The 27,190-nt window shown below is 36.6% G+C and overlaps 1 protein-coding gene across 2 annotated transcripts in view; it reads left to right on the forward strand.

The window, feature by feature from the left end:
* The first annotated feature begins 3,978 nt into the window (after window positions 1–3,978).
* LOC117402540 (BMP/retinoic acid-inducible neural-specific protein 3-like) overlaps window positions 3,979–27,190 on the forward strand; it is a 39,785-nt gene continuing 16,573 nt past the window's right edge. The window contains exons 1-5 of one of the 2 annotated variants that reach the window (XM_034003784.3): window positions 3,979–4,772; window positions 10,485–10,595; window positions 13,977–14,261; window positions 20,576–20,766; window positions 23,529–23,719. In XM_034003784.3, coding sequence (XP_033859675.2) covers window positions 14,017–14,261; window positions 20,576–20,766; window positions 23,529–23,719 — 627 coding nt within the window. In that variant the 5' untranslated portion in view covers window positions 3,979–4,772; window positions 10,485–10,595; window positions 13,977–14,016. The remainder of the gene's footprint in view (window positions 4,773–10,484; window positions 10,596–13,976; window positions 14,262–20,575; window positions 20,767–23,528; window positions 23,720–27,190) is intronic. The other variant, XM_034003794.3, reaches the window with a different exon arrangement.

Raw genomic sequence — 27,190 nt, forward strand, 5'->3', positions numbered from 1 at the left:
GAGCATAGTGTGTCTTTACAGAAACTTAAATAATCAGTGAGTGATTAAAAGCACATTTTGAATGATGTGTCCCACCTCAACCTTGTTCAAATGTAACTTAATGTGACAACTGTTTCTATAGCTAAGCTTTCCATGGCCGGCTCCACTTCATCAGAAAGCAGACTTTCCTCACATTCTCTATTGGTCTCAAAACACCACTTTGTCTCTAAAACAAAAACTAAATATATTAATAAATTCAGTTTCTTTAGAATTTTTGAGTGTTTACATTTATGGTTGAGGAGCTGAAATTGTATATGGCTGGGTGAATATGCTCCATACCAAGTAGTCATGCTTTTGGGACCATTACTGTGTTGCCGCCTCATATATTTTCTCATGTCTAATATTAGTATAGAAAAAGAAAACACATTTCTTAATTAGACAACATATTTTTCACACTGGCATTAGAGTACAATACTTTTCTGCAGTTTCAATACTGATTTTATATCTGATCTCTCTGTCAGCTTTTGCAAGAGCACCCTGGGATAGGTGGGCGTCAAAGAGGAGGACAACACAAATGCAATGATCCACTAGTTTATGAAAATCCCTGCCAGCTATAGAATTTAGAAAATGTACTTTCTCTACACCACTCCTCGTAGCTCACATGGGGTTTATTGTTATTTTCAGTTGTTCTTATAAACCTCATTACTGTTAATAAACCAAGTATATTTTATGTTTTCTTTGAAATTCCTCTGAAGCTGAACCATCTCAATAGAAGCCTTCTTCACCATATTTGTCTTCCATACTTGATATTCCCAGGCCCATTTGTAAATCCACCCGTTCATTTGAAAACCCAGATTCATTTTGTCTGTATGGTGCCCACAAACTTGGCTCTCTAAAGTAGTGAAAATAAAACAATTTCCATGAGCAGTTTATCCCAAAACAGATAAAAAATACCACACACATTGAAAGTGGCACCAGAGCCACCAAGAACTGTATATCCAACGGAAATATGAACATATTGCCCAGGTGGCTTTTTGTCAAATGTTCTATTGAAAATGACGCATTCACAAAAAAAATAAAATAAAATGGAACCACAACTATAAATGCCTCTGCACATAGATTTTTAGGTTTTATTGTGACATGCACTGAATATATATATATTCAAGTTTTAATTAAATAACTCTTTTTGAGAACAAAATGTAAGGCTGCATATTCTGAAACTGGCACTAAATTACAGAAGGGCGAGAGTCACGGCTGAGATAAAGGCTTCTAAGCTCATAAAGAATGGTACATCATTGGAATAAAATAGAAGTACGAAGCTATTTTTTCCCTCCTTTTTTATTATCAGTACTCCATCACTGGTAGCGTTGACATGGAATTACTTGAGAGTTTATACACAGGATATGTTCATGGTCAATATGTATCATCATAGTACTGAATTCATACTTTGTGGGCAACGAAAAATACTGACATGTGAAAGGAGTTGAAGTTACAGACTGAATTAGTATAGTTCTAACGCCAGTGGTGGATTACATTTTCAGACAGGTGCTTGAAGCACTGACAAAGCAGCATGTGGATACGTGGATGTTTGTTATCCAGTGCATGCCTTGCCTTTTACACTAGCTATAGATGAAAAGTTCCAGACTTTAGCTCTGACAGCTTTTATTCTTCCAGCACTAAATTAATTGGTCTTTTTAAAGGATTTTTTCAAAATACATAGTTTGAATGCTTCCTGGGGCATGTTGCATCAATACATTACTCAAGCAAGTCTGTATTTAAAGCTGATGGAGATTTGCTATGTAGGTCAAGCCAAAATCCTTAGATACAACCTGGATACTCATCTTAGGAACTCACAAAGAATATAGTATTTAGCCCGGTCAGTATTCAGATGTGAAAACCCTCCAAGGAACATCTTGTGCTGTTGCAGATTCTTATTTTGAAGTTAACTTAACATTATTATCCAATAATAATGTTTCATAAAACAGACAAAAGTGCTGGTTGTTATTGTTATATGGTCCTCATATCATTGTCCTCTCCTGTTCTCTCTCTACACCCGCTCCCTGGGCCCCCTCATCGCATCCTATAGTTTCTCATACCAATTCTATGCTGATGATGCTCAGATTTTCCTCTCCTTCCCCACCTCTGACTCCACCATCACCTCCCGTATCTCTACCTGTCTGTCTGCTATTTCCTCCTGGATGCACTCGCATCACCTCAAACTCAACCTTTCTAAATCTGACCTCCTTTTCTTTCCCTCCTCCTCCCCCTCCTCTGATCTCTCTCTCCCTCTTCCTCCGCTAAGAACCTTGGAGTCACCCTGGACCCCTGCCTCTCTTATTCCCAGCACATCTCCACTCTGGCACTCACTTGCCGATTCTTCCTGAGCAACATCCGAAGAATCCAACCCTTCCTCACCAACTACGCTACCCAGCTCCTGGTCCAGACCCTGGTACTCTCCCGCCTAGACTACTGCAACTCCCTCCTGGCTGGCCTCCCTGCGTCCGCCACCCGTCCGCTCCAGCTCATCCAGAACTCTGCTGCCCGCCTGGTGTTCTCTCTACCTCGCTTCGCCCACGCTACTCCACTATTCCGCTCGCTCCACTGGCTCCCGATCACTGCTCGCATCCAGTTCAAGACTCTTGTACTAGCCTACAGATGCCTTGACCAGACTGCACCCAGCTACCTCCAGATCCTCATCTCTCCCTACACCCCCACTCGACCTCTCCGCTCCGCCTGCACTAGAAGACTGGCTCTACCTCCGCTACGCTCCCCTGCCTCCAGAGCCCGCTCCTTCTCCACCCTTGCTCCGCAGTGGTGGAATGACCTTCCTACAGATGTCAGGACTGCCCAGTCCCTGACCACATTCCGGCGCCACCTTAAGAGTCACCTCTTCAAAAAGCACCTGTAGAACTCCTCTGTTTGTATCCTGGGACACTATCACCCTTCATGTAAATGTGCTTTATTTTGCTCTTATCTGCCCCCTATTTTACTGCATTTAATCCTGTACTCCAGAATACTGTAATCTGCCAAGTGTTTAACCTGTAGTATTTTGTATTTAATCATATCCTGATGTAACTATCACTATTATCTGCTGTATTATTGAATTGTGGTTTGTCACACTTGAACAAAAGTTATTGTATTTCTTGCTCTTATTGTATTACTTGTATTATAACACTTGAAATGTATTTGCTTACAATTGTAAGTCGCCCTGGATAAGGGTGTCTGCTAAGAAATAAATAATAATAATAAATATAATTGTATGTACTGTTTTCACAGAAATGATAAATAGTAATGTGAAAAGTATATACAAGTGCTTGTTAATGATGTTAATTAACATCAGTGTAAAACATGCAGCACCTTACCAGTACTGAATGTTTATGTAGCCAGCAAGGATGTAAGTGTAACCTTAAAAGGTTATTACGAATCTGTAGTCCACTACTTTCACCATGCTTACTGTATTACAGTATAACTCCAAATAAAACATTTAGATATTACATTGTTCCTGTTATCTGGCATCACGGTAATATACAATCCGGTTCCAGGTATAGGGTATAGGCATGTCAGAACTCATATACACACTTCAGACAAGTTCTCCCTTCTCACTTCAGGCTCTTCAAGCTTGGCTGGCACCAGCTATGAATGTAAACAAACGGCACAAACTGGGGCTAGGCAGCTGCTTTGTGAGATTGCTTGATGCCATATGAATTCTTTGTCACTTGGGGGTATACAATAATAATACACATGTAATACACAAATAAGTTATTGTCATTTATATGCTGCCTATTAATCTTTATTTTATGTACCGTTGTTTTATTATTATTATTATTATTATTATTATTATTATTATTATTATTATTATTATTATGGCGAGCTAGCCAGACAGGGGAGCTGTAACACAAAATAATTGTGTTTAAATGATCGTACTTCTGACAGCACGATGCCAGCACAACACGATGCTGCGGGTGATCATTCCTTTTCAATAAGGCACTGCCATCGTGTACCGACCTGTTTCATCCCTGAAGTGAAGAGTTATCTGGATGCTGTCTTTGTCACCCCTCTGTTCGAATGCTTTTAAAGTTACACACCCAATCAGAGCCTATGAGGTGTGGAATCAAAACCAACTGATTCGCTGTTTATTCGGAATGAAAGATTCACTGAAAAGGTGTGCGTGTGGGACGGAGGGTGGATCCATACAGCACCGAAGCGATGGTCACAGCCAGTTAGTCAGAAAAGTGGAAATCTACACTGAAGCAAAATCGGAGAAGCAGTAGCACATCTCATTTTCAGAATAGCACTAATTAACCCAAGAAATTGAACAGCAGACGATGTATTGGATTGGCATTACCTCGATCTATACCTTGCAAGATTTGCAGTTCACATCTTTTCGAAACTCGTCTCCAGATAGCTACACTACTGTATGATGAGAACTACCGAGACACCGCAGATACGCAGTATAAAAGTATTTATTTATTTATTTATTTATTTATTTATTGTAGTTTGCATTTTTTCAACACTGCAGTAATAGAAGCGATTCATTTTTAAAAAATCAGATCACGTTCTTTAAAATATGATTCCGTCCTCTTTGCAGCGAGAATGCTGTTTTTCACTTTACGTTTTATGAGGAGCATTCATCGGAGGACTTGTTGTATTTAAGTGGAAAACACGTTGTAGCGAACATTATTTCATCTAAATCCTGATATGCTACTGAAACCGGCTAGTCTCGGAATACTGCATTTTGGAAACAATTGTTAGTGCCATAGGAATGCATAGATGACTGCGAATTTAGCAAACAGGTACGTGTCTTCACTGTACACTACTATGTATTAATAGTAATTCAAATATATACACTGTATAATTCTTGGTAAACCGTACCGAGAACAAGTGGGAAATAATTGACGGGTAGGGATTGAAATATTTTTCTTTTTTTTGGGGGGGGGGGGGGGGGGGGGGGGGGGTGTTTTTATGTGTTTAGGAGGAGGAGGCTAAAAGAATAACTGTCTAAAAAGTAATTTGGGAAAAACTTAAAACAGCAATACTTATTATTATTACTCTATTATTACTGGGTAATTTACCCTTTTGTTTGGGGCAGTAGTGTGGAGTAGTGGGTTAGTGCTCTGGACTGCTGCTGTACCCTTGAGCAAGGTACTTTACCTAGATTGCAGTAAAAACCCATCTATATAAATGGGTAGTGATTGTATGTAGAAATAACGTGATGTCTTCTAACAATTGTAAGTCGCCCTGGATAAGGGCGTCAGCTAAGAAATAAATAATAATGAATATATATAACTGTGATACAAGATTAAACAATTTAAAAAAAAAGTTCGATGCTGATATTCCACACATGAATTTTATTCACAATGTGTATTCTTGATTTTATTAGTCCTATTAGTGTTGTAAACTACAGTTATTAATGTAGGATGTTTTCTGTGTGGTGTGCAATACATTTTAATAATAAATATACTGCCGCTGACAGTAATTAAAATGAATTATACAAAATTGTAAATGTTTGATTAATTTGTGATACTGTACATTGATATATATATATATAGATAGATATAGATAGATAGATAGATATATAGATAGATAGATAGATAGATATATTTGCAAACCTGTTGCGATTTTTGTACATAGCAATTATGTCGTGAGCACATGTAGTCAACAGCTTGTAGATTTATTGCAAGAAATCATGTATGATAAAAAATCACAAAGTATTTTATATATATATATTGATCCATGTATATATATATATATATATATATATATATATATATATATATATATATATATATATATATATAGAAAATCACTGCATTTCATATATGGGATAATATATTTGCCAATATATTGAATACCATAATGTATTGCTTTTTTTATTTTGTTACAACATATTGAGAAAAATATTTGTTGATTAATTTATTCGTTATGGATCCATATACATTATAGTTTTCAATTGCAATATATTTTGTTTCCAGTTTATCAATAGTGATATACATATACAAACAATAACTATCTTTACCCATGCATGCTGCTATATTGAGGGCTTTGTAATGCTTATCCTTATAGAGGTGTCATTTTTAACTCTGAAAGTGAGTTAATAATGCAACATGGTATTATTAATACCACATTTATTATTTATTTTTTTGTCATCTGAAGTTAAATTACCAAATGCAGTGAATACAAACACCTAAAACACATAATAATTTCCAAAATATGTTAAAATACAATACAAAGGAACCAGACAACACAAGCAACTACAGACTGCCTTAATCAGGGAAGACATAGAACATACAACTAATTCTAGATGACACAAGAGACAATGTCAATTACATCATGGTCTTCCAGTGCTGGTGTATGGATATACATGTACACTTCAAAACACAGATGCCCACTTAAGGCTGCAGAGCCACATCAACATTACCTTACATGCACTTTTGATTCCAATAACTGACATTTGCACTGTTACCATTTTCTAGCACATCAAAGCATTCTGTATTATCATATAGGTTGGCTGGTAGAGAGCCTACAGGGTTTAGGGTCATTCCACCAGATATACTGTTGCCTCAGTGGCTGCATCCAGGGACATTCCTACCAGAAAATCTGCAGGGCTGCTACCTGAAGTCAGCACACACCTGTACCTCTCATTAGCATATTGTGTTACTTGGTTCTACAATCTCTTTTTCCTAAATACTGGTTGTGTGCCTTTACCTTTACGTTTGGTGTCGGAGCACAGAGCTCGACCCCTAATCCTGCTCAGTGGCAGGCATGCAGGATTACCTCTGGTGCTTCTCAGTTTGGCCTGTGGTTGACAACCCAAAGAGTGCATTCGGCAGCTATCTCTTCATGTCAGGCATAGGCTAGTTTGCTAACGATGGCACGGGAGATGAGTCCTGACCATTTGTCCCTGTCCCTGCGCCACCTTGGGACCATGTTGTTGTTGTCCATGCTCACTGACAAGCCATTTAAACCTGTGCACAAGTTCATATGGCTCTGGTGGACCACGATGTAATTGACATTGTCTCTTGGGTCATCTAGAAAGAGTTGCATGTTCTATGTCTTCCCTGATTACGGCAGTCTGTAATTGCTTGTGTTGTCTGGTTGCTTTGGCTGCTTGTGTGGGGGTAGGAATGGTGAGTTTGGGTTAAAAGCCCCAACACCACATTTCCTTGCTTTTGTGGCGATGGGTTCAACCCTAACTGTTGCATTAACGCAGTTTTTTGCAATGAATTTCCCTACTTTTTGAAGCGTTTTTATTTTTTTAATTAAAAATTACTTTTGTGGAGGTGTTACATACATGACTGCTACATTTTACCATGTTATTAAACATGTTAATACAATGTTAATCATTTGTATCTACATAGTCTTTGAAATTTAAGGTATAATGCAGGTGAAACAGGACTGTGCTGGGGAGATCTAAGTAAAACACCTGCATCCCAATACAATTTTTCACAAAGGGACATAAACATGTGAGATCAGATACTAAAATGTGTCAGCTGGCTTATTACAGTCTTTATGACAAAAAAATCTGTAGCTATGCAACATAAGTTTTATTATACACTACAATCCAGTAATGAGACCAGCTACAGTACAAATGCTAGTTACCATCTATTAGTGAAACATGTATAATGCTCAATATATATATATATATATATATATATATATATATATATATATATATATATATATATATGTAACAGCTTTCTACTGGCCAAATCCCTGTGGAATTAAGATCCTGGTATTTATTACACCGTGTAACAAATTTTTTATTTTTTTTGGTTCCTGGGTAGTGTTATTTCCTAATTGCTTATGCCTCAAAAGTATAGAAAATGGCTATTATTCCCCACAAACTTTGCTTTTGTGACCAGGACAGTGATATTTTGAAATTGCGTTACATAGTGTTATTATTATTATTATTATTATTATTATTATTATTATTATTATTATTATTATTATTATTATTATTATTATTAACCTTATGTGCTGGATATTAGCTCTATTCGTAGACTAGGATCAGAATTGCTGAAACTACCCTTCTGTAGGAAACCTTGTATGTACGTGCATAATATATAGAAGCAATCAAAAATGATTAGCAAATTATGCATGGATAGTGCAAGGCATTCTCTTATGGAATGTTGGTATTTCTTTTTTAATTTGTTTTATGTCTGGGTCTTTGTTTTTGCAGGCTGCAAGTGTGGTTCTTCAACACACCCTAAAGCCAGTTTAATAAAGCTGCACAATATTAGTAGTTACATGAGGCCAAAGTGGAACACTGACAGAAGCATTTCAATATACCCTCCTATATTTTAATATTAATTGAGCCATTTTAATTTTGAAGGAGACTTTTTTTTTCCTTAAAAGAAAAACTACCTGTAAACCTAAATGCCCTAAAAGGTACTACCAAAATAGTGTGCCAAAAGGGTGAGACTTCTTTTTTTATTTTTGTATGTAAACCAAACCTTTTTTTGTTTGTTTTATTTATCTCACCAAATCATAAAAAGCCTATATCCCCACACCAGATTGACCCAATTGCAACATAAGAACATGATTAACATAATTTGATCAAAAAACATTATGGATAAACAAACTTGGGCTCTTAGGAGAGAGTCCCTTCCTAACAAACATTGGTATTTATAATATATGGGCCTACTTGGTAAAATACATTTTTCTTTTAGAAATACATCAATTATATTCTGTCCTTTAAAAATCTTACTGGGAAGCCGTGGCCTCCCCTGGTTCCTTGTGGTTTTTATATGCAGCATTGTCAGTGCAAGTGTTCAACACGTACAGTATACAGAATTATATTTGGAATCAATTACCAATAAATATTTTATTGTTTCTTTAATTTCCAATCAAGCTTAAGGAAAGGAAACCATTAATCTCTGGCTGCCCAGTCTGTCTTGTGTTCACTTCATTGTGATAATGACCCATTGGAAATCCAATTGTCTTCGTTCTTAAGGAGTTTGACTGCAGCTTTTAAATGGCTTAGTAAGATGGTTAAATGGTAAAATCCAAAACTGCTTGGGTCTTGAATTATTTTAAATATATAATTCAAGCATTCAAGTTACTCACGTCAGTTTTGAGACAAAACATAAATATGATGCGTGGCAGACTAGGGGGAGGAGGAGAAACAAATGTAGTCCAAGAGGGGCTTAAAGACTACATTCCCCAGAAGGAGCCAGGATGGGGTGCTAATCATAGGCAGGTATTTAACAGGGCAAAAATGTTTGTTCTGGGCAGTCGCCAGTCTGTGTGAAGAGAGAGGCTGTCATTGTGAAGAGCTGTGTGGTTTTAAAAAAACAGCTTAGCTGTCCAGTGTATTAGTTTAAGGACTGTTCAAAGTTTAGTTAGTACTCCATGTGGGAGTTTTTATTTTGTTTATTTTTGTTTTGTGTGAAAATAAAAGTTCATGCATGTGCTAAAGTGCAATTCTGGTGTCTGGGTCTGTGTTTTAAAATAGCAAAACGAACCTCAGCCGTGAGGTTGTGTTACAGTGCATAGGGTGTAATTGGGGATGACCCCCCCCCCCCCCCCCGCATTGTTTATATCTCTGTCTGAACGACACAAGGTTGCCATCAACATATGGCTGTCCCTCTGTGAGCACATCATTTTTATCAGCTTTGCTTAATGACATAAAGCTAGTTTCCATTAGGCACACTTTTACAAGATACTGTAAATGGTTTCATGTGAAAGTCAGAAATGTATCCCTTCCAATCAGATCTGCCTGAATCTTCCTTGCATTGTTTAGCCTTTACCATAACCTAGTTATATATAATCACACAACTGCTATGGGCAAAAATCAATGCAAATAAGTTATAATGTGAGGATTTAGAGCCTGAGAACGATTGGGATAGTTTGAATCTTCTGTACGATTATGTGGATGTGAGTGTTCCAATGTGACATGCAATTGATTACCTCATGCGATAAAAATGCTCTCTTACAAATCTATGGCATTCTCTGGTCACAATTTTACCAGTGTAAACAGCATATATATATATATATATATATATATATATATATATATATATATATATATATATATATATATTTAGAAACAGTCTTGACGTTGCAGTATTAAAGTCAATATTTCTAACTCTCATTTTCTTGAAATGTCTGTCCTCATCAAATTCCCCTTTTGTTCATGTGTAGAACTAAAAATAAATAAATAAAGGGTTTGTTATTCTTTAAGGTTGATAGTCTTTAGTATTGTCCGGATTGTCAGATGTGTTTAACTGTGGTTTACATTACAGAGTGGCAGCAGTAAAGCTTTTCACTTTACATGTGCAAACTATCACCAATTGTAGCTCCTCGTGATGGTAAGGTGAACCAAAACAACAGGGTCCGATCCAGAAACCGATCTTCTAAATGTTAATGGATCATCTCAGCACGAATACACTTTACATAAACAATGTAGTGCTGTGTTTTAAATGTACTCTCATTTGGTGCCAGTATCACATTCTGAAAAAAAAACCACCTGTAAAAGGTTCTTATTGATTGTTCTTTTGATTCAGGCGTCAGGTCAGTTGTGGGTCCTGTTATAATCCATGGAGGCCTGTGGTTTGTGGAAGTGGTGCCTGACGCGCTCTGTTTGGGACTGGCTGGAAGGCAGAATTATAAAACTGGTAAGAATGTTGTTTTGTTTTTATTGTTAGCAGTAACGTAACAATAAAAGGCTGGCGGGTGTCTCAGTTGAATGTGTGACTCTCAGACAAAACAAAACAGATTAATATCTCGCTTAGAAATACCTTGGCCATACTCCATATGCTAGCTCACTAAAGAAACTGCATTTGACGAGTTGAGTCTGGAGGCAGGCCTGGTTTATGATATTGTTTACAACATTTCCGATTTCATATAAAATAACAAATTATGGAGCAGGGCTTGAAATTAACTTTTCCATGCACTAGCCACCATAGCTAGTGGATGGAAAAATCCACCGGCCACACAGACATTTTACCAGCCAACATCGTTCGGGGGGGCGACGATGACAAAAAAAAAAAAAGCAAAAACAAGCAACATTTTTGAGCAGTCTCAACAGGGTCTGAAACGATCTGCCTCATGAGTGAAGATATAGCTTCAGAGATGTGTTGGGCATCTGCCCTCTCCACAGACTGCATGCATACAAACTGCACAGTCACCAGCCCTTTCTGGCAGAATCATACCTATACTAGCTCCTCTTCTATGACAGTGCTATCAGCTGAACCATCTTTATTCTCTCTTGCAGCTGCCTTCTTTCTACCTCAGCAATGCTGTCCTTAAATACTATTGCTTGTCATTCCTAGATTTAGCTCTGTCTGTTCATCAACCCTATATTATTAAAAATAATTTAAATACTTTAAAAAAAAAATGCTATTTTCTATTGTCACACTTTGTGACTGAGGATCTGCTAAGCATTAACTTACTATGTTTTTCCAAGCTTTAAAACAAGTCAGTTCAAGATACAATTGATTCCAGTAAATAGTAAATTCACCAAAATTTATCTTAAATACCAAATAAGAGTTTACTTTATTTAACGTGGTTGCATTATAGTTTAATAGCAATCACTTGAATCCCTTTTTCAGAGTTTGTAGCACACAAAATATTATGTTTTTATTATTATTATTACAGAAAATATTGGACGTGCTATGCTATATTTAAAAAAAATATTGTAGCACAGTAATAATAATAATAATAATAATGATAATAATAATAAAAATAATAATAAAAATAATAACGTGTTGGACCTGGGGCACTTCGTAATATACAAAGTAAAAAATAAATATTTCAACAATGCAAGTTGGTCAAATTATTATATAGGGAGACCATAGATGCATATTGAAAAGTAAAAAATAAATAATTTTTACATGTATAATGTAATTAACTATATACAATACATTCAATAAATACAATAATCTTTTCATTGTACAACCCAAAAACTAAATAATGTAGAGACCCCTATTATAATATAATTTATATTCAGTATAAATAAATACACTAATGAATACCATTACTAGTTAACAATGACACATTAGAGTCATTAATTGTCCTTACATTTTTTGTTTTCACAAAAAAGTTCCACACACTGAAAAAATGGGACGTTACAGTTTGGACAGTATGAGCTTGTCAGTAGCCTAATATTCATTCACAAGTCTGATAATTATTTTCTGCAGTTGAGCAAAAAAAAAAAAATGCTTGCTAAACTTTATTCTTTTTTTTTGTTATAAAATATAATAAAATAGAATGAGTGTAAATCACAGATTGGAAAGGTTCTAACAGAAAGTGTGGCCATAAAGATTAAGAATACTGTACCTAAAATGTAAAATATAATACAACAATACAAGAAAACCCTAGAGTTTGTTTATGTCTTCATTTGGTAGATCTGTAGAACAAATATGATTACACTTCTATACAATACATTGTTAGTTTTTTTTTCCCCCCTCTCTCCTATCTATCTCGCTAGCTAAACTGTCCTGAGGATCACAACTTTCGGGCTCACTATCTTGGTCAGCAAATAGAAGACCAACAAACAGCCTGCAGTGCAGTGTATTTTTTTGCCATTCTAAAAATAAAAACGATGAGTAATTCAAGACATAAATAGACAGCACTGTCAGGGCGATTTTATTTTGATCAGCGAAAATAATTTTCACCAACTTTTTCTGAACTGTTTTTGCTGTTCTGTGGTAGCATTTTTATTTGTAAAAAGAAATCACAGAGAGAAAGGCAGTACAGCCCAACACTGAGGGGGTTTGTTTTAAACCTGTTTCCCGAGGCACTCAATCTGACAAGCAGCCTGCTATGCCCTTCACACAGAGACACTGAAAACTTACTTAAGTTATTTTCTTGATCAGTTATCCAGCAAAATATTTTCCACACATATTTAAATAATATTTGACATTATTGTAAATCAATAAGAAAAAAAAAAACATGTATACATTACTTCAACTAATTTAGCAGAAAGCATTGTTTTTTAGCAGTAAGCATTTACAAGTTCTCATTAACAGCGATTTACATCTAAAAAGAATGACATACGATAATATTTATACTATCTTATTAACAGAAGCTGTTTATAAAAATCCTTTAAGATTTAATTAAGTAAATATCAGAAACTAACCTCAATTCTTAAAAGAGAGAGAAATGCTGACGGACTGTACGGAAAACTAGTCCCTTCACAGTGCAAGCACCGCCTCGTTCTCTATTTTATATGATTTGCTAAAAAAAAAAAAAAAAAAAATTAAATGACAGCATATATTAAATAACAGTCCAATCGAAAGCAGAAGCCCTGGCGCGTATTGTGGTGACATAATTTTTTTTTTGTTTTAGCCAACAGCTTCTGTTTAAAGGTACAGCGGTCTGTCGCAAATTTGCACCACTGGCACAGAGCTGCTGGCATTCAAAGTGTTAAGGGTACAAAAATGTACCCGCCAGTGTGGCGTATAAGTATGTGAAATTTACCCTCCACAGACCAAATTAACCCGCGTTTGGCGGTTGGGCAGGTGTTAATTTCGTCCCCTGGACTATACAAATGCACTATCAAATGTGCTTGAAGACAGGAAAGCTTTTGGTGACTGCAGAACTATACAAGAGATATTTAGCTTGCCACTGATAGCATAGTCGATCAGCTAGAGCCCCTTTCACACTGACACTCCTACCTGGGTCCGTATTTCTGTTGATTGAGATGCAGCATGAGTCAGATTGCAGCATGGATGTAGAAATATTTTATCTGATCAACATTTGGGCCGATGGTTCAAGCTGCTGCCAGGGCATTGATGCACACATTGTGTACTTGCGTCTGTCACCTAGGTCAACCGTGCTTTATCAAAAGCAGTGTGAAATCGCGTACCCGACTCACATGATACCGGGTAGGTTCTGACTCATGTAGAGCATGCCAGTGTAAAAGGGGCTAGGTGTCTGCTGCACTCTGTATTAAAAAGGTTTGGTTTGTTCTGGGAAATAGGTTTAAAAACACTAGATCCCTGTATTTAGTTACTGAAAAACTGCTCTTCCACTTTGTTTTGGTGCATTCACAGGTCCCCAGGGATTACTAGAACGATGGTCCACAGCTGAAGCATGACATGGTATTGGTGCAGCACTGCTGTTGTTAGGTGGCTCTCTCTCATGGTTCTATCAGAGTGGACAGCCTTGAGCCTGCACTGCTGGGTTTTAGCTGTCAGCACCGCATCAGGTCAGCATGAGACCTCCGGGCCCATGGATTGGCTCCTGTCTGACAAGGGGCCTTTTTACCGCTCACAAGAGTATGCTGAGTTCATAGAGCGGCACCAACAAGGCTTCACCACCAGATACAAGATATACAGGTATGATATATCTGAGGATTACAAAGGAAAGGCCACCTCACACACACACTATAATAATCATTTTATTCAATCTAAATAATTACACTATGCAACAAATTCAAGGGTATGGCCATATTTTAAAATCTTTGTGAACAGAGTTTGACAATTCCTGTAGTAGGTCATCTTGAATTTTTCAGAATGTCAATTTAACAAAGATAATGTATTATAAAATGTTGTTTTACCCAAAAAGAGAACCCAAATTTCAACAAGGCTAGACTGATGACAACTGTTTCATTAGTGTACATATGGATCAATGACAAATGTTTGTTTAGTATATTAATGCCCTGTCTAAGGGCTAACTCCAGGGTTGAAATGGAGTTTAGCCTTATTATAATGCAGTACAGTGCTACTGCTGTAGTGTTGCTTTAGGGTTTCTTCTGCCAAGGGAGCTCAGAGCCTAGTAGATATTCACCCAATGATCATTTACACCACAGTAAGGAAATTGTGTATATTACCATTGCAAACTGTGTGTGCTGCAAGTACCATCTATTATTGAACAGCAATCACCACTAATGACTAGAAAACATCCTAGTGTCTCTCTGCAGGCCCACAGACTTGCACAATGATGTATGATACCAGACACTTACAATTGCAAATTCATTTTTAAAAAGCTAATAATGTGGGTTTCTCAGTATGTGTGTGCTGTGTGTGTTTTAATGCATTATATTGGTATTCTTGGTATTTGGTTAATTATTTTTTTTTCATTATGTATTTCTAAGTAAGATCTGGTACGTGTCTGAGGAAACCAATGTTCCAATTACACAAAGTACATGTACAGAATGTTAGAATGTAGACACAAGTGTTGCATTATGTAAAAAAAAAAAAGTACAGAAAATTTGTCTGCGCAATTGAACAGGTACAAGGAGAGAGTCCCAGGCATCTAATATTGCTGAATACACTCAACTTGTTCTTTAATCCCATACTTGGCATGAACCTCCAACAGAGTAAATGTAATCAGGGAGGGCATGTATAATATTGCAAGCAAAATTAAGCATACCAAAAAGTTTCCATCTGCACAGTACTAATATTCTTGAGTTCATATACATGTGGATGGCACAGTTTGCAGTAAGGTTTAATATCCTTCAGGTATTTCTGTTGATCATGAATTCTGATTCGGAATTTGTAGATTCAATTAATAAACAATGATTACATTCTAAGTTTGTAGTAATACTTAATATGGCATTTTACCTAAATTGGCTTTAACCAAATAATTAGGGGTGGGCATCGATAAGAAAATTGTATATCGATATCATGTATGTATTTCGATATCGATATCGATAATATCGAAGTCTTCCAAAACACAGAAAAATATAATAACACAAATGCAATATGAAACATATATCCATATAGACATTAACAGATATTTACATAAGAAATGCAATAACATTAACTTAGTCGTGCTTTGCTTCACAATATCCATGGAGAAAAACAAGTTAGGTTATATTGTTTTACTATTCCATGCCATTATGAGCCACCTCAAAACTGAAATATTTATATACTTCACTGCGCAGGCTAGCCAATCCAGAAGTAATTTAATCTTCTCTGCGTATAAATGCACGACACATCTAAAAGTATTATGTACGGTGTCATGCTGAATGTTGCATTATTTTGAGTTGTGTTTTGATGTATTAAAAGTACATCTCATTTATAATATTGAAAGTTCACATTTTAAAAATACATTAATAACAGTGTAAGTAATCACATGGAAAAAATGCAATCGCATGGAAATTATTATCAATATCGAACGATATCGCTATTAGTGCCCACCCCTACAAATAATCCAATCTTTCACAATGTATAATTCTCAGTGTTGAGCAGATGATCTTGAAATGTGGATAATGAAACATATTCAACAGAACACGCTCTGCAAATGAAGCCCTGCATATCAATTAAACTTTATAATAATAAAATAAGCTCATCACAGATAGCATAAATATGGTCAGCAATAGAGTTTCTTGAACCAAACTACAAAAGCAACTCCTATTTCTTTTCTTAAACCAGCTTTTCCTTGAGGTCATCCATATGCTAAGCTAGCCTGACCCTATGGTTTAATTTAAGACGATAGCATCAGCTTCACTATTTCCATTATGCTCACAGGAAGCTAAGTACCCTTTATAAAAACAAGAAATGGTTGGAAGCCAGCTTGAAAATTCTGAATCAGTTATATTGTGGGGATGCAGGTGTGTTGTACTGCTTCAAAAGTTCACAGAAAGAAAACTGGGGTACAGCAGCTTCATAACCGTTTTGTGGTGTGTTACTGTGTGAGTCATCATTGCATAATGCATACACTGCAACACTGGATTACATTGCATAAGAAGAGACTTCATGCCTGTCTCTTTTTGGTCTTGAATTGCATCAGCAATGAACCCCCCACATATGTAATCCCTCACAAACAAAAATTGCACTTTCTGCTTCTATGCCAGTTTTTAGTGTCTGACACAGCTAGGTTTAATTTACAATAGGTTACTTCAAGAGGCTTCAATTTGTATACATTATATTATACATCTGTTAGCTTAACAGTGAAGATACTAGGAAGTAGACAAAATTTCATTTTTTAAACAGATTTTACCCAGATATTAAAGCAACCAACCTTGGATTCTGCTGTGCTTGGTGACTTTAAAATAATGCCTGACTTTATCTGTTTTAATGAATAAAACAGTATTAACTGCAGTGACCTCCAATTGAGATATCTCTAGGTGTCATAATTCTGAATGAAATCCTTAATTACACACATTTATCTTGTGGGTGTAAAAAGGACATGTTCCACTTGTTCCGGTGCCAATTAGCCTAATATAATGATGGTGAAAGGATAGGCTAGCATTAATTAAAAGGCAGGATTTTATGAGATAAAAGGACACAGAGCATTTATGAACTTGGGGTTTTGATAAATTATAATACATCTTATTCTTTAAAAAAGAAGGTACAGACAATCCATTATTACATTACATTATATTGGTAAAATGTGTTGATTCAAGACCCCAATCCACTTCAATTTAAAGAAATAAAACCTGAGAATTGGTGACTTAGGTTCTCTTTCTGGTTAAATAAGTACTACTATTGCTTTTGCATGACACTTCTATCACTAAGGTAGAAACAAGGTTGAAGAGCCATTGTTTGACACTTGGAGTTGATCAATGAATTATTGACAACAGGTGATGTCTACCTGATCATGGTCTGTGAAATCCCTGAAAGATGTAAAATGCTGGCAGTACTAGTCGGGCATTGTGAGTGAATAGAAAACTAAATTAAATTGATTCTTTCGGTCCTAGGTTTGAAAAATGTGTTGTTGCTGACATCCTTTTAGAATATGGAAGTACCTTTATGACTTTCAAAAGACATACAACTTGACATTGTCTTGCATTGTAGTTGATTTCGGTGCCCCAGCTTTAGCTGGTGTGTATATTTCCCTGAGGCTAGCCTTAGGGGCCTGGGGAATATTCTGGGAGTGTTTGAATGGCGTGGCGAACACTGATGTCTTGTAAGGGGGGAAAATGCTCCAAGAATGTTTAAATCCACCTTCGATCTGACATTGATGTTTCATCCTTCAACTTTGCCTTTTGTAGAAAATGTCTGTGCAAAACCGAAGAGGAAATTCATCATTGCCAAGACCTGCCTACAGGGAAACAGCAAATTGATAATCAATTATATATTAGAGCCACTTATATGGGTATTTAAAAGTAATTGTAATTACTCGTTTGTATGTGCATTCAATATTTACAAAAGGTTTTCTTGGCAAATGTAAATCTTAAATCAGGCAAAAACAAGAATCACCTTGAAAGGTTAAGATGTACTTTACTATTTCCTTTGGTAATATTCCCGGCTGAAGTGCTTACAGAACGCTGTTGTGCTGCCAGGACTCTAAAAGAGCAAATAAACCTGCCTGGTTAGTTTTACATTGACCTCTTGATGTGCAGTATTACCAGTACTCATGATGTGTATTGGATCTTCCACAGTGTGTAGAATAGGCTGACAGTTTTATGAGGAGGTAACTTTAAAATGATACGTGAATTATAACTCCACAATCCTTTATACATGGCATTGTGAAACATCACAAGGATGACTGGATGAAATGTGTCCACCCTGAATTTCAGTTTCATCTTCAACATTGTTTAACTTTTCTGGGAAAGATCTATATTGGTTTGTTTCCTATCTATCTCATTGTTGCCAATTTATCTCACTGGGCAACTGTATCTCTGAAATAGGTACTGTACAGTTTGGCGTTCCTCAGGGCTCTGTTTTCAGCCCTTTGTTGTTCAGTGTATACATGTTACCTCTTGGAGACATTATAAGAAAATACAATCTCGACTTTGTGTTTAAGTCGAAAGTGTTTAACTGAGAGCCAATCATGGATGGCTACAACTGGTTGAAAATAAACCCAGATAAAACTGAGGTTTTGTTAATTGGTTCTAAAATGGGTTTAATGAAATGTAATCCAATCAATATTATTTCTGATGGCGAAGAACCTGGGTGTTACCCTGGACCCAGAGCTTTCTTTTGATTTCCATATTAATTCTGTTATCAGAGAAATGTTGCCAGATTAAAACCTGGATGTGAGGGATTCAGAGATGTTGATACATACATTTATAACTTCTAATCTTGATTATTGCAATTCTTTCTTGGTTTACCTGCCACTAAACTCAGAAGGCTTCAGCTTGTTCAGAACGCAGGTGCCAGACTGCTTTCTCATACTTGTCGTTCTCAACTCATTACTCCAGTGCTTAGGTCCTTACATTGGTTGCCACTGAATTGATTTTAAAGTTGCTGTAATAACTTATAAGGTCCTTCATGGGTTAGGGCCATCCACTCCAAGAACTACTAACTATTTATATTTCTAGTCATTCTTTGAGATCAGAAAATGCAGAACTTTGAGTTGTTCCAAAAAGTCGTCTTAAAACAAGCCAGAGCTTTTTGCTATTGTGCTCCTCGGTTGTGGAACTCTATTCTGATTACCATTAGGAAGGTTGAAACATTGGATTCTTAATTAAATCTAAATTGAGATTTTTAAAAAAAAAAATTGAATGTACTTTGAAATAATTGCTTGTAACTGGAGTGTACACATGAGCTATTTTGTTTTGTTTTTAACTTTGTACTTTGGCATGAAGGGCTATATAAAAAATACATTTGTATTGTATTGTATTGTATTGTATTGTAGAGCAGTGGTTTTCAACCCCAGTCCTCAGGGACCCCTGTGTCTTCTGGTTTTCATTCCAACGGAGCTATCAATTACTGAACTAAACCCTTAATTGAAATAATAATTAGCTTTATTAGGCCTTTTTTTAATTTTTTTCTGCTCTTAAACAGTTGGAGATTTCAAATTAACTATAAAATGTTATAAATAACTTGAAATATGTAACTTTTTAGGAACTGAGAACAATTAAAGGTCTAATTAAGCTTATGATTAGTTCAATTAAGGGCTTAGTTAAGTAACTGAGAGCTCAGTCAGAGGACACTGGGGTCGTCGAGGACCGGGGTTGAAAACCGCTGCTGTAGAGGAACTTCTTCCAAAAACAGCTTGTACTTCACAAAAGGTACATTTGGTTGTGTGTTTTCATTGGTTTGCTTTGGTATGTAATGGAGAGGTTTTAGAAGTTGTGACTAGTTACTGGTAATTAACGTATACATTGTTACCAAATGCTTAAACAGAAAATGACTTCAACAAATTGCCTCACTCACACTCTAAAATCAAACCTGTTTTTGTTCTTTTGAACTCTAAGGTAGTGTTTTAATGCTTGCTGCAAATCAGAACCTTGCCTGTAGCAATGTCTGTGAAGTGTTTCATACAGATAATCGAGTATGGGAATAATTGTCTGTTTCCTATTTTGAACGGATGTGACTTGAAAGCTAATCATGTCTTGTTTTGGAGATTCTTTAATTTTGAATTTCACAAAGCCTTTGGCTAATTTGTTTTCCATTCAAATCCTTGATATGGAAATATAAAAACATAATAAAATGTTTGTGATTATAAAGTAGTGCGGTCTCAGACTCATCCCAACCAGTTTTGACTCCTGCTTATGGAGTATCTAGCTGTCCGGGGCAGCATTTTCTTCAGTGAAAACTGCTTGCAATACAGAAATCTACTTGCATTGCCCTTGAAACTTTTTTTAACGGTTTGTGCCCACAGTGAAAGTTTAAGTGTTTGAAAGCTGCCTTCAGAGGGATGCTATATTGCAGAAGGGCAATCATTTTAATAGCCAGGACACTGTCAACTGAGTTTGGAATATAAAATGACTCTTTTAAATCCTAGTTAGATGTGTGTTTTGTTTGCTTTGTTCCAGGGAGTTTGGTCGCTGGAAGGTCAACAGCCTGGCTGTCGAGAGGAGAGATCTCCTTGGCTCCCCCCTCCCTCTCTCCCCTGAATTTATCACCGGCATACGGCTCTTGGGGCGCAGACCGAGTCTACAGAAAATAACAGAAAACATCATCAAGAAGTATGGGACCCACTTGCTACTGGCAGCCACACTAGGAGGTATGAGCTTCCCATTAAAGTGTAAACCCCATATTTTTATACACTTAATAACTTGTGCTGAAGAATATGTTTGACAGGTTTAATCATAATTGGATAAGCTGTTTTCTAGAAATATGTAAAAATGTAGGTCTCCATCACTCACATTATAATACAAGCTCAGTAGCTTGAGCTGAAGAAACTTCTCAGCAAGTTTCATGACAATTGGACAAGCAGTTTTCTAGATATATGTAAAAATGTACTGTTGCCAATGGCATCTTTTACAAAGGCATCCCCAGTGGTGGAATAAGTCATGGGTCAATGCAATATTGTGTACAGTCTGTACCAAAGGGTCCCAAACTGCAGTTTACAGGAACAAGGCAGTCATAGTTGGAAATAACAATATACCTTTCCAAAGAGCCCCTTTAGGAATGTAAGGATCCTATGACAGCCCAGCATCCTCACAGTCATTGTCATGTGAAGTGTTGTGAAGGTACTGAATATGCAATAGATCCAGATGTTTAACCTTTGGTGACACTAGTTCTATTTATACCAATGAACAGATTACCAGTCTTAACTGGCAGTCTTTCAATTTTAACTGTTAGATAATGAGAAAATATTTAGATTTTTTGCCTGCTGTTGTTACCAGGTTTTAAGATTTGGACATTTAATTTTTTATAATTGTTTTTTTAAGGCATAGAAATTCGCTGCATTACCAGAACTGTCATGAGAAGTAGGTTTACATTATTGGTTAATTGTTTGTTGGCTATATTTGGTGCACAAGTGTAACAACATCCTGATGCAGCAAAGAAGTGAAGCCCAAGGGATGTTATCAGACAAGCCACTCCATTCAAAATTCATTTGACCTGTGTGTCACTGGAATAGAGACCATTTCATGGTTATTGTTAAGTGCATTCAGGTTATTTGAATAATATTCTGCTTTGCCAGTTAGCATGAAAAAGATTGAAGACATTTTATGGCACCTCTTTGCCACCAAGACCACTAAAGCCCACTAGTACAGTAAAACTTGCTAGTAGTAGGGTCGAATTGCCCATTACCCAACAAGTCAACCAGTCTTAAAGGATAAACAATGTATCTATAAATACATATCAAATTAATATCCTTCACCACTCAGTCAGACATTGGCAATTTAGAGTAGTTTACTGCTTGGAGTCTGCTTGCATTCCTGGCATGAGCTTTTTATATTCTTTTAGAATGTAAAGGTTGTTTAGGATCTTCATCACTGCCAGAACAGCTTCCATCTCAACCGCAGGGGAGGTGGAGGTAGCACACACTGAAAGGCAGAATGAAAAACACATTTTATGAATGGCCTGCCAAGCATAACAGCCTTAATTGTATTCCAGTTTTAGAGAACAAGTTTTGATCTGTCACAGCACACACACACACACACACACACACACACACACACACACACACACACACACACACACACTCTTTAATAATCCTTTTCCTTTATGCAGCAATAAAGAATGTAAAATAATGGATATTATCCAGGCACTGTAAATTTGAGCTCAGCATGTTACTGGTGCTTTGTCTTTGTTTAAAATGCATCACGACTTTCATCTGGCATACAGAATGAAATACTAAAGCATAGCACTGTTGCTTTTACTGATACAGCAAATGATATTGTGATGTCTACCTGTCATCACCCTTATAAAAGTTTATCGTAGTCAATTTGCATGTTAATTTGGCCCCGTTCCTATACTCTTCATTTACTCATCTTTACCATGGTGAACCATGAATTTCCAAAACCCTACAATATCATGCTTGTCTAAACTTTAAAACACCTATTTTTATAATTAAAATGCCAGTGAAAACAACAAAAGAAAGCCCAGCTAGATGTCGCCCTATTGATATACATATTGGTGCAGTTTCCTTGAAAAAAACATTATTTTGGTTTTCAAAGCAAATGTGGACCCCTGCACCGTCCTGTACCTACCTTGCCTGTACCTTAAGCTTAGAAACAGCATGCAATATTGCACCATTACAGAATTAGTATAGAAACGCTGCAGGCAAGAGAGCCAGTGTGTGGTCTTTGCAGGCACTGCAGAGAGGGGTTGTGATAACTGACCAGTTGGTCACCAACGGAGCATGACTACTTTCATAAAAATGTGTTGAAAAGTGGTCCAGCATGAATGACACTGATTCTGAATCAATGCCACTGACTTGTTGACTGACTCCAATGTGCCACACACATGTATCACAATAACACTGTTTCAAATCCAATTTGCAAAGACATGAAGGGTTTTAAGGTAGGGACATTACTGCTGTTCTTTGAAAATGTGCCATGCATTTGTAATACACAGACATTAGGGTTTTTTATTGCTTTTTTTTACCTCCAGTACCTCTTAATGATAATGAAATGTTGAAATGATTGACTTTTTAATAATTTCTATCATTTTAATTAAATCCAATGCTGCTGCAGAATTCTATTACCCATGGTCCTTCTTACCCTCATTTCAGAACATGGAATCTCTGGTGGCTCCACTATAATTGTTTTCATTGTATTATGCCTGGTGGGTTTTTGTAATTTGATTGAAATTTAACACTCTCTTGTATGAACTTGAAATGCATATTTCTTTTACATTAAAAACAAAAATCAACTTGGATAGGGTTTGGCTGCAACAACAGTGGCTATTGGCCTACTTGAATTGGCATTGAAATTCAGCATGCGATTCAACAAACCTGAGCCGCATGTTTCAACACTCCAACAAACAGTGAGGCCCAGAGTGCCCCATATAATCCTGTTTTACTGTTCCTCCTAGGAGAAGAATCACTGACCATTTTTGTGAACAAGAAGGAACTGAGTAAGAAAAGAAATGTGAAAGAAGCCGTCAGCAACAGTTCAGCAGCAACTCTGGAGACGCTGCATCAGCTGGCAGCCTCTTATTTTATTGACAGGGAGAGTACACTAAGAAGACTGCACCATCTCCAGATAGCAACCTCTGCCATCAAGGTACTTTAACTCCCCTAATCACACTGTCTATAGAAACTTACTGCGCTTTCAAGGTTTCTTATGAACTACCTTATATAGCTCACTGTGCTGGGACAACAGACATAAGCATATCTGTTATCATCTTTATTTTGAATGGAGTAGATACGTTTTTAATTGATATTCAGCTTCCTGTTTGTTGACGTTCAGTTACATGTTATTGTTATTAAATACTTAAATGTTGTCAGCATCTCTTTCTACCTTTATCATAGTGAAAAAATGAATACATTAAGGTAGCATGTTCACAAACATTTACCACCATGCTAAGTTAACTCTTGGTTAAAATACCTCCTGCATATACCTTAGTTGTTTCTTGCTAGTTATATAACATTTGAAGTGAGTTTTTCATTTTATAAAAAAATGGTGCAAACCTCTCTGTCCTTCTTGTTTTAACTTTCCATATGGAGCATACTTTTGGAAACTAGTGTAGCAGTAACTCCCTCTCCCACAGAATTGAACTGAACCCAAAAGAGGCAGAATTCTGTAAGCTTGCCTAAGGCACTTCTGCATCCATATTAGTTTCCATTGCGAACCCCTGCATATTAACTAAATGAAACAGCATGGTTTTATAAACGCTTGCTTAGCTTGCTGTTGTTGCTGAGATTTGAACATTGGGGAGATTGAAGTTTGAAAAGTACCACTGGGATAAAATGAGCTGCCAATTCAGTAACCACTGGCACAGCACGGTTTACTGAGGTCATTCTTCTTAAGTATCACTGTTCCTGATTCCTTCCATGTTTCCCTCCATGAATCAGGAATTGTCTGTTTAAAATGTAGCCCATTTTATGCAAGTTACTTTTGTTTTAGTCACTTAGGCCCTGTCCACACTACATAACCGATCTCGAGAACCATACTCGAAACCGCTCTAAGTAATACAGCTCAAAGCGTCCACACTGAAGTACCGTTTCATGTTTAGTCAGGCTAATAGTTCAGTTACAATTCCCAGCAGCGCAACGAACCGTGGAAATTAATACAAAAGTATCCTACCATGCACTGTATTTTATTTTAAAATAATGTGTTATGCCCCATATTAACAGAGGTCCATATTGCATAAATGAGATATAACAAGTTTTGCGGAAAAAGTAAATCCAAAAACACACAAGTAGGGCTTGAAGTTTTCAGGTTTTATTTTTAATCAGGTGAAGTCCCTTTTAACAAATTGAGCTGATTCTGTTTTATAATTAAACTCAGAAAAAGCTGTTAATTACAAAACAATCTTTGTTTTTACCTTCATATCTTGCCTGAGCCTAATTCTGGTCCTCTTAATTTTATTTCAAACAGAGGTGACATTACGTGGTTTGTTCATCCCCGATCCTACTTTTAACTCGCATTTCATTTTTGCAGTCGCCTAATTTAACGTTGTGTTTTTGTTATTTTCCCCACTAGTTTAACAGAGATGTCCTGACAGATTTTTTGAAGCATAAAAATGAACACCTAGTGCAGAGTGTACACTGATAGAAAGTCGTTCAGGCGTCTACTCTGAGTATTTCGGCAAACATACCACAAAGCATTTTGGGATATTGGAGGATACACAAAAAATGTAGTTTGGTATTACAGCGTCCACACTTCTGATAAACCGCACTACCTGATGCGATCTAAATAGAACCGGACTCAAGACCTGAGGTGGTCTCGAGTCCGGTTCTCGAGTACAGTATTAAATGCTGCGTAGTGTGGACCCAAACCGTATTTAGCACTTTTAAGCCGGCTTAAATGCAACTAATACGGTTTAAAGGAATAGTGTGGGCAGGGCCTTAGACAAACTTTATGAAGATAGCAGTTCAAGCAATCAAGGTTACCTTGAAAGGTAATTTGATACACAAAAGACACAGATATCTAAAATTAACAACTTCAGCTGTGAAACAGAACTTAAATTGGTTGAGATAATGTGGGTGTTCTTGATACTAAATATTGATACAGATTTTACTTTTCTTACATTTTAGAAACTGTTTTGGGGAGAAAGGGAGAAAAAAAGGCAGTTAAGACAAGACTTCCTGGTTTTTTGCTAATATTTTTCAATATCACTGCAGACTGTTATTCATGGCGTCTGTAATGCTCAGCATTTTGCTTGTTATTAAAATTGTGGCATATAAAAGAGTAACCTGTCCCAAAGGTCTCCCCTGCAATAACTTTGCAATTAAAATCAATTACAGTAACAATTGCTTTTTGGCTTCCAAGGGACCCTGTGACTGCGGGTTATTTATGGAAAATTGAACTTGAATAATAGGCCCTGGTACATCTCTCATCACTGTATAGCCTCTGGCAAGAATGGTGTGCGACAAATTAATTAACTCGTTATCACATAAAAAGCTCATCCATTACCATCAGTTATGTTTTGGTTTGTGAGCAGTTTTATAATAAGTTGACTGAGAATGGATTTTTTTTAGAACAATGCACGCTGGTGAACATTTCTTTAGAGATTCAGCATTTAAGGCCAGGTTTGTCAGTGCTTTTTTTCGTTTCTCATCACCACTCTGTCCAGGAGTGAAACCTAAATGGAGAAGCCGAGCTCAAAATAGCAGACGACATTTTAGGAACTCATCATGAAATTCATAATACACCTGGTACAGGTGCACTCCACTTATAACAGACTCCAAGGGACAATAGAAATCACTACTTTATAAATGAAGTACGTAGTAAACACAATTCAAAATGCTGTATGTAACTGCAAGCACAAGTACCTTAAATATAAACAATGCAAGAAAGCTTAACTGCCCAAGAATGGGAGTTTATCATTTATACAAAACACACCCCTGTGGGCTGTACAATGTAATAAGTAGTACCATTTTACATGTATTTTCGCTAACTGTAATTCAAATTGTATACGTTATATGTTTCTAACTCTACAATGGCTGTGCCAACAAAAACATAGAATAAAAGTAAACAGCAGAATATCTACCTGTGGAACAGGAAAACTGTACATATTAAACAGTATATACATTATAAACAAGTCCATTTTATCCAGAGTAATTCTCCATTAAAACCCATGTCGTTTGGCAGGGACATGCCTGCTCAATATGTTGTAAACAGAACTCTGTTCTAACAGGATCCGTTATAAGTGGAGTGCCCCTGTATATTGCATTGAGTTGTATCCATGATTCTTGATTTCATATTCATGTACTGTACTCTAATTTGAACTGTAGAGTAACAGGGGAGCCTGCTGTCCTGACCGGAAAATTACAGTATAGTGTCAAAGGTGGTCCTACAAAATATCAGGCTTGGTACACTTCTCCATGAAAGAATGTTATATATTTAGTGATGCACTGCAAACATATTACTCATGCTGATGCAAAGCCCCAGTGTAAAGAACCAGCCTTGGGAATTTTCTGTAAATGTGTTACTTATCATTGGTGCTGTCCTATTTTATCTCATTTTACAGGCACCGAGAACAGCAAATTACACGGTCGTCTCCAGAGGTTTGCCTGTCCGTAGTTGGTT

This window comes from Acipenser ruthenus, chromosome 10 (genome assembly GCF_902713425.1).
Source record: "Acipenser ruthenus chromosome 10, fAciRut3.2 maternal haplotype, whole genome shotgun sequence".
In the NCBI taxonomy this organism is placed as follows: Eukaryota; Metazoa; Chordata; class Actinopteri; order Acipenseriformes; family Acipenseridae; genus Acipenser; species Acipenser ruthenus.